A 12,852-nucleotide genomic window follows, 5' to 3' on the forward strand; every position below is an offset into this window, starting at 1 on the left:
GAATTTTAATTAGCTGCTTCCTGTCCTGATTCAATAAGCTGTTCTTTCTTGCTCACCTGTTCTCAAGGTCCTCAGATTTGTTGGAAAAATATCTCCTAAATGCAAAATTAAGGTGACCCTGCAGAGCAAGTTTCTGTGTTAATGTGGGGATTTAAGATAAGTGAAACCCAAGAGACCCTCATGTCTACAGGCAGAAAACTTTTTTTCTGTGTAAATGGCAATGTTAGCAAACTCATTTTTTCCCTGACCTGGTAAACCCTGCTGTCTAAATGTCCCAGTGGGGTGCATAGATGTTCATAATGAGGGCAGTGAGAACTGGAGGTGAGACCAAACTTGAAGGTTCACCCCAAAATTCATCCTCTTTGCAGGAAAAGGGCTTTGGGGAAGCCAGTGTGCTTCCTCAGTGGAAGCTGGCAGAGGTGTCCTTTCTTCAAGCAGGCAGGTTTCACCCCACAGCAGGGGTTGTGTTAATGAAAGTCACAATTACATTGTTTTCAGGATCAAAATGTGTTACTTGGCCCTTTTGGAGTCAGTAAGTTCAGGCTAATTTTGTAGTGGCCTAAAGATTTCCTGCTGCACCAGTCCTCATTCTCTTTCCAGTTCTTGGAACTCCATTTCTCAGTCTTTGCTGGCCTGTAAATCCCAACACAATCTCTTGAGGCCAAGTTTCTCCAACTTGTTTGCTGTTCTTGCTTTCTTCGTTGACCTATACTTTTTTGCAAGATCTTTCATCTTTTGCAGAATTTCTGTCTTAAGTTTTCTTTCCTTCCCATATAGATCTGTGAAATTGTTTTATCATTTTAAAGGGGTTTATACTGGGAAATTTTGTTTGTGGGTGGTATTTACAAAAGAATTTGGGTGGTTTTTTTTGTTTTTTTCATATCAGTGCTCAGGTGTAGCAATGTTGGGTGTGTTACAAATGAATGGGAAAAAAAAAAGAATAGGACTTCAGGAGGTTCATAATTAATCCATAGATCTGCTGAAGTGGGATGTCATTCTAAGATCTGTGTATTTGAGTATTGCATCAAAACCCAAGGTAAAGATTTTATTCCATGCTCTGGAATGAGACTGTGTGGGGGTGTGTATTCCCAGCAGGGGAATGACATACCACATTCATAGACTCCATGTATCTGCTGTACAGAGGGACTTCCATTGGGAGAACAGTTTTCACCATGATTTGATTCAATACAGACTCTTGATTCCCTTTAAGTGCATGTGCTAACAAGAAAAAAGGGAGAACCACAAGACTTTGGCCTGTTCAGGAGTTGTCAACAAAGAAGAAATGGAATTTTAAAGCTGTTAAAAAATATTTAAGTCTGTCTATCAACAGAATTTACCTGGTAAAAGCCCACCAGGCTCTTATGTGTAATTTACCTTGCTTTCCTAAAGTTTGCAAAAAGATCTTTTTCTTGAGTGACCTATGGATTTTAACCATTTAATCAGCAGGCCAGACCTCAGCTGTGGAGTTGAGCTCTGAACAGCCTGAGCTCTGCACTGCTGGCAAGGGAGGCCAGCTGAACAAACCTGCAGTGAGACCCAGCTGAGGTCAACAGATCCTCTCCTAATGAGTGCATTTCCATGTGGTGTTGCAGTGCACTCCTGCCTGAGGTGTACCTGAACAAACTGAGCTTGTTAATTAATCATTTAGGTCATTTGGGTGGTAAGAAAATGTGCTTTCACATTTTGCAGCCCTTAATGGGGAAGGAAAAAAAAAGTGATTTGTTTGCTTACTTTGTAGTTCTTTTTTCCAGCTGTCTCACTCTGTAGAGTGCACTTTATAAATGAAGGCTGCACATACCCATGTGCTGATCTGTAGCACTTCCAAGTTCAAATGTAGCACAACAGTTGGTGCAGGTTGTCCATTGCCTCTTGATGTTTGACCTGGAGAATTGACTCTGAAGATAAAACAGAGTTTTACCAGACTGCTGCGTTCGAAACACAAATCATTTGATGAGCAAATGTTTTTTTCTGGTCATAATATTGGAACTAAAATGTCACTGCCATGTAAAAAAAGGGAAGACTTAAAGTGCTGAGAATGTGATTATAGGTGTTTACAGTATTGTCATTGTGTTAAACTGTCAAGACCTGTGAGATTTTGTGTTGCAGTTGTGCTTGACCCTAGAGTTCTTGCATGCTAACCTAACGTAGAAGATTAGCCTCTTTGCATGCAGCTGGCTGCTGCTACTGCTGGGACAAGCATGTTCTGTGAGAATGCCATAAGTGCCCTGGCTGCAGCCCCCTGCCAGCCCCGCTGGGCCTCGTGTCCTGTGGTACGTGCCCTAACTCCCCATCAGTAGTCACTAACCTGAGCGGGCCAGCCTCGTGTCTCAGATGCGCTCCCCGATGCGCCCTGCCTCGGTCAGCACTGAACTCTCCCTTTTCTCTTCCAGACAGGCTGAAAAAGCTCATTGATGAACGGGAGTCCTTGCTAGACCAGGTAATCACAGGGCAAGGGAAGGATTAAGAAAACAAAAATAGCCCAAACACAAGGTGTAGATCAGCAGCACTGTGGTCTGGTTCCTCTTGCTGCCTTGCTGGCCACTCTGTTTTTCCTCTAAAACATTCCTCCCATGTGTTAACTCAGGATACATGGAAGATATGACCCTCTTATTTCTGAATAATAGTCCTTCAGTCCTTCTCAATAATAGTCCTGCAATAATCCTTGGAGTCCTTGGCCAAGCCCCAGGGGAAAATGGGCATGGTTCAGAAATTGTAGAAGCAAATTTTCTCTCCAAGAGTAAGCACTCTCCCTTGCTGGGTCTGTGGTAACTAGGCCTTTTGGAAAGGTTTGTTGGAGGAATTGCAGATGGGTAAAGAGCAATTAAAGGAATTATTGTTTTGGTATTCCATAGTGGCTATAAAGCTTTTTCAAAAAACTTCAGCTGATCTGTTGCCCTGCAGGGCACTCTGTGCTTTCATTTATGCTCAGTGACCTTGGCCTTGAGACTCGCACGCAACCAAACCCAGCTTTGGGAGTTTTTAAGAATGTTTTACATGGATGTGCCTGCAGAAGATTTATGGCTTTTCTAATAAACCAGTCATTTTTCACTCATTGTTTTGATCCTGAACTTGTACATAAGCACTGATGTGTAAAATACTGTGAGTCATTTGCCAAAAGAATTTCTAGGATGTTACTTTGTAACAGGAGATTTTTTTGAATTTATGTTTAAAAAAATCCATAATTTGTTTTATAATACTGGAGTGAATTTGAGCCACAATTTCCCTTAGTGATTTTAATAACTATTTCCTGTCCTTCAGATTAAAAAATTAAAGGGACAACTGGAAGAAAAGCAAAGGAATGGCAAGATGGAAAATACACAGTCTGAAGATGAAGTTCTGGAAAACGGGACAGATATGCACATGCTTGACCTCCAAAGTGAGCTGTATTTTGATTTTAAGAGAATTTTGTGCCCTGCATGTGAGTGAGAAAATGTATCAGTACAATAATAAGCACATGGCTCTGAGTAAGAATGAGCCTTCAGTTCCAGTGGAGCTTTGCCCTGGGAGCAGCCATGCACCTCTGCAGAGGTGAGGGAATTAGGAGCTTTTATTAAAGATTGCAGTTGGAAATCTCTGTTATTGCTCCTCAGCAGAGCTGGGGGGAGTTCAAATTAATTCTACCTTCAGGCAGGACTGGGAATGGTGCCTCTCTGCTGGGCACTTACTGAGAGAACTACTCTCCTGCTGCCCCACGTAGATCCCTGATGCATGGTAATTTTACCACAGACTTGTTAGAAACTGTTCACACTTGTTCTGACATCTCTGATAAATCTGCGATTCTTTTAGGAGATGCCAACAGACAGATCAGTGATCTCAAATTTAAACTAGCAAAGTCTGAGCAAGAGATAACAGCATTGGAGCAGAATGTAAGTTTTTGGCTTGTTCCGTTTGTTCAGGCATGGTGAGAATACAAAGAGAAAGTGTGTTTTGATAAATGATAAATGAAATTATGTTTACTGTGATTTTCCCTTAAAATAAGAAACGGGAGTGTTGGAGCATGAGGGCCACTATGACATTTATGTATGGGGAAGAAGGAATGGGAAGAAGGAATATATTATACTGATATATTATATATATTATAATATTATATATATATTATATATACAATATATAATATATTATATATTGTACTGAGGGAAGAATGGTCAAAACCAAAAGTACCTGATGAACTCTGCTGAGCACTTCCTTATGCCTAGCTGTCAACAGGTTTTAAATGGCTCCCAGCATGTGATGTGGCAGAGATGGAGTTTATACACAGCTGTTCCATTTTGATTGTTTGTTCTTGTCCAAGGTACATCAGCAATGCTCTTGGCTAAGAGAAATTTAGTCAATGGACTGTATTTTTTGTTGCTGGAAGCATATTAAATATGGATATGTACAAAAGGTCAGCAGTAAATTACTGTTGCCAGGCTTCCTTGGTGTTGTTTTCTTCCCTGAAAATATGCCTTTATTTTATCAAAGAGGAGTTAGCATCTCTCTGGTTATTCCTTGAGTACTAGTGGAAGAGTAAAGCTTCAGAGTAACTTCTTGGCACAGCTTCTAACTGCGAGCCTTTGCCTTCACCTCAGGTAATACGACTGGAAGGCCAGGTAGCCCGATACAAAACTGCTGCTGAGAATGCTGAGCGAATAGAAGATGAACTGAAGGCAGAGAAACGCAAACTGCAGAGAGAGGTAACTCCCCCTGCGAGCTGTCACAGCTCAGCCTGCTCCTTTGGGGAAACCTGCTTCCCTGGGTGTTTTAGGGGAGGAACCACCTTTCTTGGCACAGCAAGGGATGAGCATCTAAGTGCTTTAGTGCTTTAGTTACTCCTTCTAAATGTGCAACCAAGTTTTCAGCACTCAAACTGGAGTAACAGTCACAGCTGTGAGCTCCCACTGCCTTTTCACCGTTCCTTCCTAAGCTGACTTGCTAAAGGGATGCGAGTTGTTCTTTGTGAGCCTGTTTGCCTTGCCCTGCCAATCTGTTCAGGCCTGTCTGGGGTAGTGTGGCTGTCCACAGGCTCTGACTGTGCCTCTGTGTCCTTAGAGCCTGAATACCTTTATCAGCTTCTCTCTCACTGTCTCCAGAGGTGCTTCTTTGATTTGTTTCTTTCATATGGCTCCTTGCTTGTTCTAAATACTCCTTCTGCTTTGCTGCCCATAAATATTGTTCTGTGCAGTCCAGCTCTCTCTCCCTACCCTGATCCCATCATGGGTTTTACAGGAAACTGAGGCTGTGGATAGAGTTCTAGGAACCAGAAACACAAAAGCTGAGCAGTGAGACAGATGTACATCACCCAGAGCCTCATGCCTCTGGATTGAGGGAAATTCTGTGATTCTCTGGGAATCTCCTGCTCCACAGGAGTAACCTTCTGTCCATGCTGACTGCCTCAAGACACATGGTTCTATCAAGCCAAATCCAGACTTGGGAGACCACATTTCTTCTTACCTTGGCCTTTTTTGTTCAGCATTCTGTAAATACCCTGGGTTCTTGGCAGTGTGCTTAAACACCCGTGTGTGTGGCCTGCAAAGCAGTTTAACGCTCTTAAAGGAATTTTCAGCTGCTTTATGTTCCAAGTTAATGTGGTCAGTTAGCCTTGGCAACCACAAACCTTGCTTTGCCTTTGCAAAGGGATAACACGATGAAAGTCAGGGTGTTTTTCTGCTTCCTTCCTTCCTTCAGCTCCGTTCAGCACTGGACAAAACCGAGGAGCTGGAGGTCAGCAATGGCCACCTGGTGAAGCGGCTGGAGAAGATGAAGGCCAACCGGAGCGCTCTGCTGTCCCAGCAATAGCCAGCCCCTGCCGCTGCTCGGAAGCGGAACGCAGCCGCTGGCGTGTCCCGCTGCCCGGGACGCTCGGCGCCATCGCCTCCTGAGACCAGGCCGCCCCAACACCCGCTCCGTGCCTCCCCGCGCAGATCCCAGCCTGCTGCACTACATCCATAGGAGGAGTGATGATCCACGTGGCTGTGCCCGCGGGAGCCCTCCCAACGTTCCAAGTACAACGCGTAAGAAGCACATGGAATTCTCCATCCTGAGGGCACAGCGGCCATTTATTGCCGTTTAAAATGGCACTCAAAGAAAACACTTTTGACTGGAATTTTTGTGTCTTGCTGAAAATTTTAAAATGAACACTGTAAGTTTTGGGACTTTTCTCATGACAGTATCTGTAATTTAGTGACTACGGTAGAGTTATTCATAGTAGGTTTTTCATTTACAAATCACTGTGGAACCACAAGCCATTACAAAGCAAAACTCCTTCAGTGGAAACCATGGAAGAAGATGGTCTTGGAAGCAAAAGTGACCTTAAATGACTTTGCCAATAAAACAAATGTGTTTGGAGGGATTTTTGCACCAGTAGAATCGTGAGACTCTTTCATTTCAGGGTAAATAGGCAATAGCTTCATTGAATTTTCAATTTTTATTTGTATTATTTAATCCCTGCTCTTGGAGTCAAAGTAAATGACTTCTAAAGGATGTAAGGTTGCATTAATAAACCAGCATAAGGCCGTGTTTTCAGAGATGGTGGGGTTTGCACTTGGGTCACTCTCTTTGGTGCATTTATCAAAGCAAGTGTCATTTGCTTAAACAAAATATGTAATGGGTTTTTTACATCAGAAACTATCTACCGGTCCATGACCTACTAGGAAACGATGCCGCTACAAAATCCAAGTCTGATTTTTAAAAGAATAACTGCTAAGTAAAGAAGCACTTTAGAAAATATTACTGCCTATGGGTTTTCTACAGCTACGGAAGTAGCGAGTTATCTCCTTCTAGGATCACCGTGGAGGTTTCCCACTTCTCACGCAGAGCAGCGTAACCCGGTGAGAGGCTGCAGGCGATCCTTGCGTGTGTAAAAATGGCACACGGCCGGCACTACAGCTCTGGTTCATCAGAACTCATTCTGAATGTACTACTCAAAGGAGAGCAGCAGCTACCCCAGGAACAAAGCTGCCCGTCCCACCTCAGCCCTAACAGGAAAGCTGGTCCCTCTGTGATCCGCTCACGTGGTGGAGCGGCGTCTCCTGTCCCCTTGTGGCTGCCTCAAGAGCTTCTACCAAGCCAAATCCATGCCCAGGAGATCACATTTCTTCCTAACTTGGTCTTCAGACCCTGCAATCCAGGTCTTTCCCCAGCCTCCTCCTCGCAGACAGGAGGTTAGAGCAGGAGCCACTGCTGTTTCCAACACAAGGGGATGTCTGGTATCTTCCTCGAGCACCTTCACGAATTCAGTAAACCAAAACTGCTGTCTGAATGTGTTTCTCTGGTTTGGCTAGGAAATAACACCCTCGTCTTCCTCTCTTCCAAGTGCACAAGGAAAATTTAGGAATGAAGTACTGAAATTATTATTCCTGGAAAAGGATGAAGAAGGCTTTTTTTGTGCCCCTGGGGAATCAAGTATGTCCTTGTTGATGAAATGTGGTGAAACATGGGGTTGGAAGGAATCTTCTTAAATTAAATTTCCACTCCAGTTAGGGCTTTGGGTTTTTGGGGTTTTTTTTTTAATTGTTTTTGAGAGGAACATTCAGGTGCAGAGCCAGGTTTCTTGTGGAATACCTCAAAATGGCTGTGGATACCAATTTACAATTTTCTGTGCATGACTTGTGTAATTTCTGGTGTACAAAGCCTCGGGGGCCTAAAAAACAAGGAAAGGGATTTTCAGAATGCAAAGAAAGATGCTAAATACGACATCTTACCAGTGGTAAGGTGTGTGATTGCCACCAGTCATCACTTCCATTTGTGGCAGCAGTGGAAGCTGCCTCTCCTGGCAAGGCTCAGGAGAAACAACCCAGCAACCAAGCGTTGGTCCAAAAGGCAAAAAAATAACACTTTGTTCATCAAAAAGGGATGTGTTTATCATTTTGAAGTAGATTTCATCTCGCACCCCATAAGCATCAACCTCATGACGGAAATCAGATGTGTATTTCAACCTGGATATGCTCTTAGTAGAAACCTTTGTGTGTGATAAAGTAGGTGAATGTTGAAGCCACATTTCCCCCCCTCTCCCTCCCCTAACTTTCAGTATGACTTAGCATTAGAATAAGGGAAGAAAAAGAACTGGTTGGTTTACTGCAAACTGTTCTATGTTTTTCTGTGAAGAATGTACAACAACAACAGGGCTTTGAATGGTGATAATAGCACATGTCCCAGTCCTAAAATTTGAGCACCAAACGAGAGCACCTCGGTACCCTGAGAGCGGGGCCGAGGTGGCGGCAGCCAGGCGAGGAACAGCTCCTGGGGGAACCAGGATGGGTTTTCCTACAACTTCTATTTCAATTTGTTATCCTCTGTTTTATTTTTTAAATGTTACATGACTTTTATTGCTTGCAAATGGAATGTTACCCAAAATGGTTTTGGTTTTGTTTTTGTTGGGTTTTTTTTCACCCCCAATCACTCTGTTAGGAAATGTGAGCGTGGAAAAGGAAATTCATTATGAGCAGAACTCGCCAATAAAATGTCACTTGTTTGGGTAGTTTTTATGGAGTGGTCTGTCCATGCTGATGTTACCAGTACAGGTTCTCTTGGAAAATACAGAAAATTCAGGGTGATACGGATGTAACAGCTCATTTTCCTTTTCAAAACATTGCTGCAGGTTCACACAAAACATGAGCAACAATGGTTGGGAAATGTACAAATTTAGGGGTTTGTGTGACTGAGGCCACTGGTGTGAGACATACCTCCAAATATCAACATTTTTAGTGGCAGGATGCACATGCACCTCCAGATTTTGACATTTTAATAGCAAGGTGCTCTTGAGGAGGGGGGAGGACAGGGATCATCCCCCATCAGGAGAAATTTGAATGGTATTGCTAATTGGATTCATTCTCCACTTATATTTATGGTGAACACAGAGGTAACCCACACAGTAGCTTTCCCTGAAGAATCCTTCACGAAGACTCCTTCACAACAGGAGGCAGCTTGGTTCATCAAAAATATGTTATTTTAGTATTAAATGTCCTCTTGCTCTGATGTGTTGCTAGAGCTGTCACTTACATGAAAGAGACTAAGCAGGAGTGTAGTGCTTGTCTTTGCTTTAGCTGCTCTAAACCATTGTATGTCTCTGAAGGTTAATTTTAGGTGAATGATGTTTTACACACTTAATTACAACCTTTACACGTGTTTAAATGAAGAAGCAGAGCCCCTTGCACAAGTAACATGGATCTGTGTGGCAGGTAAGTTTGTCTGCGCTCCTTCAGCCTGGAAACTTTCAGGTAGGTTTGAATGTGTGCCAGAGGAGGTTAGAGCTGGATATTAGGAGAAGTTCTTCCCCCAAAGAGTGGGTTGGACACTGAACAGGCTCCACGGCAAATGGTCACAGCCCCAAAGCAGAGTTCAAAGAGCTGCCGGCGTTTGGTCAATGCTCTGAGGCACAGGGTGGGATTAGTGGGGTGTCCTGTGCAGGGCTGGGGGTTGCACTCCATGATCCTCGTGGGTCCCTTGCAGCACAGGATAATTCTTTGAGTCTTTAGTAGCTGTACAAAAGCTACTGTGCTCTCTCCCTGCCGGCCACGCTTTGGTCTGTCAGTGCTCGGCGGCGGGAGAGCCGTGAGGGGAGAGAAGGAGCCATGAGGGGAGAGAGAGAAGGGACCATGGGAGAAGGGTCCGTGAGGGGAGAGAAGGGACCGTGAGGGGAGAGGAAGGTCCGTGAGGGGACAGAAGGGACCGTGAGGGGAGAGAAAGGACCGTGAGGGGACAGAAGGGTCTGTGAGGAGAGAGAAGGAACCGTGAGGGGAGAGAAAGGTCTGTGAGGGGACAGAAGGGACCATGAAGGGAGAGAAATGTCCGTGAGGAGAGAGAAGGAACCGTGAGGGGAGAGCAGAGACCGTGAGGGGAGAGCAGAGACCGTGAAAGGAAAGAGAAGGTACCATGAGAGGAAAGCAGGACCGTGAGGGGACAGAAAGGACCGTGAGGGGACAGAAAGGACCATGAAAGGAGTGAGAAGGAACCGTGAGGTGAGAGAAGGGACCGTGACAGGAGAGTAGGGACCGTGGGGGTACAGAAGAGACCGTGGGAGGAGAGAAGGGTCCGTGAGGGGACAAAAGGGTCCGTGAAGGGAGAAGAGCCATGAGGGGACACGGCGACCCCGCCTTTGAGGGGATGCAGCGGTACTGATACTGTATGGTAGTGGTACCGGCTCTGAGGGAACACGGCAGCACCGATTCTGGAAGGACACGACGGTACCGCTTCTGGGGGAATATGACGGTACCGCCTTTGAGGGGATACAGCGGTACTGTCTCTGACGGGATATGACGGTACCGCCTTTGGGGTACCGATTCTGGGGGGACACGGCGGTTCGCCTTTGAGGGAATATGGGGGTACTGATTCTGGGGGGACACGGCGGTTCGCTTTTGAGGGAATACAGCGGTACCGATTCTGAAGTAATATGGCGGTACCGCCTCTGAGGGGACACAGCGTCCCCACTTTCTGAGGGAAGGGGGGAGGAGGCTCACGCGGCCAGGGCGGGCTCCGCACCGGCCAATCAGGCGTCGGAGCGCTGCACGCCGCAGCCAATGAGCGCGGGGCACGGCGGCGGGCGTTGGGTGCGCGTGTGGCGGGGCCGTGAGGGCTGCGGGCGGTGACCGGAGCGGGCCCGGGGCTTCGTGAGGGCGGCGGGACCGCGCCTCAGCCTGCCCTGGAGCTGCGGTGAGACGCCGTTCTTCCTCCTGAGGGTTTCCCCTGGGCGAGCTGGAGCACCGGGCTGCCCTCAGGGCGGGATTCCCCGCCCTCAGCCGGCGCTGCGGCGGGGACGGGCTCGGCTGTGGTTCAGCGTTTGGTTTTGTCACTAGCAGCGATAAGGGAGGGGCTATTGTACCTTATCTGGGGCGTGGAGGTGTTTTGGTCCTTGTTCTCAGGGGAAAAGTCACTTCTATGTGGCAATAATGTTGAGATTTCTGTACAGGCAGCTGGCATGTGCTTTGACAGCATTTGGCTTTTTAATTCCACGGAGTTGCTCAAGCTTCAGTTAGGGGGGTGAAAGTAAAGTTAGTGTAGTAAAAAGGGACAACGTTTCTGAGGCAAAAGTAACTATAGAAGTGTATAATGAAGCCATGGAAGTGTTCAAGACTAGGTTGGAGGGGCCTTAGAGCAACCTGGGATAGTGGAAGGCTTGAATATTTGCACATTTGAATATTAATCCTTATTCCTCCCCACCCTCTGGGGAAGGGCTGTCAGAGACAGTGACTGCAATTGGAATGTGTCATTTAAGTAGTTTAGAAAGCAGACATAATTGAGAAATAGGGCTAATGTTTTTAGGTATTCCTTTCTTTGTTAGAAGCTTCTGAGGGCAGGCAGAGAACAATTAACAGTATTTCTAAGAAACAAGCTTCACAAAGAGCTTCTTCCATCCCTAGGTGCTTCCTCTCTGCTCTTTGGTAGTGTTGGTAGCCCAAACCGGGCTTGCTGCAAGTTCAGAGCAGGTGTATTGCTTTAGTCTGGTGAATTGTCCAGCCTCCTTCTAGTGCTAAATGACCTTCCTGTGCTCCTTTACAACTTTCTGATTGTAAAGATTCTCAGGTTTTCTTGGGGTTTTGTCCCTGGTAAGTTTCTTAATTCTGGGGAAGCAAGAAGAGGAATATGCCTTGATTTCCCCATTGTCCAACATCCAAGGGGTTTTTAGTTTTTGGGAGGCACAGAGCTCAAACTTTACCTCTTTCTTAAATAAGTAACCTTTATTTGAACCCTTTGTGTGCTGTGTGGTGTCACAGGGATTCCACCAATTCAGAAATCAACCCTTGGGGTTTCTTTAGGAAGGTGCTGTAGAATTCCTACCTGCTCTGTTAGCATGTAGTAGGTGAAAACAGGATGGTTAATTTAATTTAATTATCACATTAATTTAATGTATTTTTTTTGGTCCTTCTGTATACTATGGAGCATCATGACCTTCTCTTCATTTTTATTAAGGCAGGAAGAGCCAAGGCAGTGACTTTGAGAGGTTGCAGTGGCAGTGAGTTGTGTGATTCCCTCGGAGGAGGAGGAGGAGAGCGTGGTGGTGCCATGGAGGTGGAAAAGAGCAGCAGAAGGAGCTGCTTCACTCAGACCTCCTGCCTGGGTGCAGATTTAGGGGAGGACTCACAGCTGGACTATCTCAGTGCTCACGAGGAGTACGAGGAGGAGAAGAACAACTGCAGTGAGTTTTCTGAGCAGGGGGAGGTTGGAGAGGTGCCACTGATTGGTGACAAGGTGCCACCCCAAGTCACAGCAGGGGAAGAAGATTCTGGAAAGAGCCAGAGCCCCACCCAGAGCGTGGCAGTGGAGCCAGATATTCCCTTGCTGCCTCCCAGGGAGGAGGCCCAGCTCTGCAAACACAGAGAGCCCTTCTACTTCAGCAGCTGTGCAAAACCTGCAGTGGGCACTCGTGGCACCAGCAGCACTGGGGAGGATGCTGAAACCCAGCTCCCAGCCCCAGAAATCCTCCCTGGCAAGAACCCTGTGGCTGCCATGGAAGCTGCAAATAAATCCTCTGCTGGGAAGACAGAGCGTGCTGAAGCCCTGAGGAGTGTCCCCAGTGTCACTGTGGATGCTGCCTCTGATTCCAGAGCTGGATTCCCTACGAGCAGAAGCAGCAGTGCCCAGGTGTGTGTGTGCTCAGTGAGCACAGAGGTGACCGTGATGAGCAAAGCTCAGCCCGTGGGGTGGCTGGGTCAGACCTCTGTGGATGCTGCTTCCAACACAGAATGGTCCACAGGAGCTCTCAGCTCACACCTGCAGGTAATTGACACAAAACAAGAAGGGCCACCAGACCAGTTTGACAGAACCAGTTTTGTTAATTTTGTCTCCATGGGTGTTAATCTGTAAGTTTTGATTATATTTTTTTTCTTTTTTGAAAAGGGGGAATCCAAAGATCATCTTGACTGGAAGACAGGCAGTGAC

General features: G+C 46.1%; 1 protein-coding gene across 1 annotated transcript in view; it reads left to right on the top strand.

Annotated features, from left to right (window-relative positions):
• LOC136558617 (leucine-rich repeat flightless-interacting protein 2-like) overlaps positions 1-8,462 on the top strand; it is a 106,334-nt gene extending 97,872 nt beyond the window's left edge. The window contains exons 15-19 of the mRNA XM_066553183.1: positions 2,391-2,437; positions 3,259-3,376; positions 3,787-3,866; positions 4,569-4,673; positions 5,665-8,462. Coding sequence (XP_066409280.1) covers positions 2,391-2,437; positions 3,259-3,376; positions 3,787-3,866; positions 4,569-4,673; positions 5,665-5,775 — 461 coding nt within the window. The 3' untranslated portion in view covers positions 5,776-8,462. The remainder of the gene's footprint in view (positions 1-2,390; positions 2,438-3,258; positions 3,377-3,786; positions 3,867-4,568; positions 4,674-5,664) is intronic.
• The last annotated feature ends 4,390 nt before the right edge of the window (positions 8,463-12,852 follow it).

This window comes from Molothrus aeneus, chromosome 7 (genome assembly GCF_037042795.1).
Source record: "Molothrus aeneus isolate 106 chromosome 7, BPBGC_Maene_1.0, whole genome shotgun sequence".
In the NCBI taxonomy this organism is placed as follows: Eukaryota; Metazoa; Chordata; class Aves; order Passeriformes; family Icteridae; genus Molothrus; species Molothrus aeneus.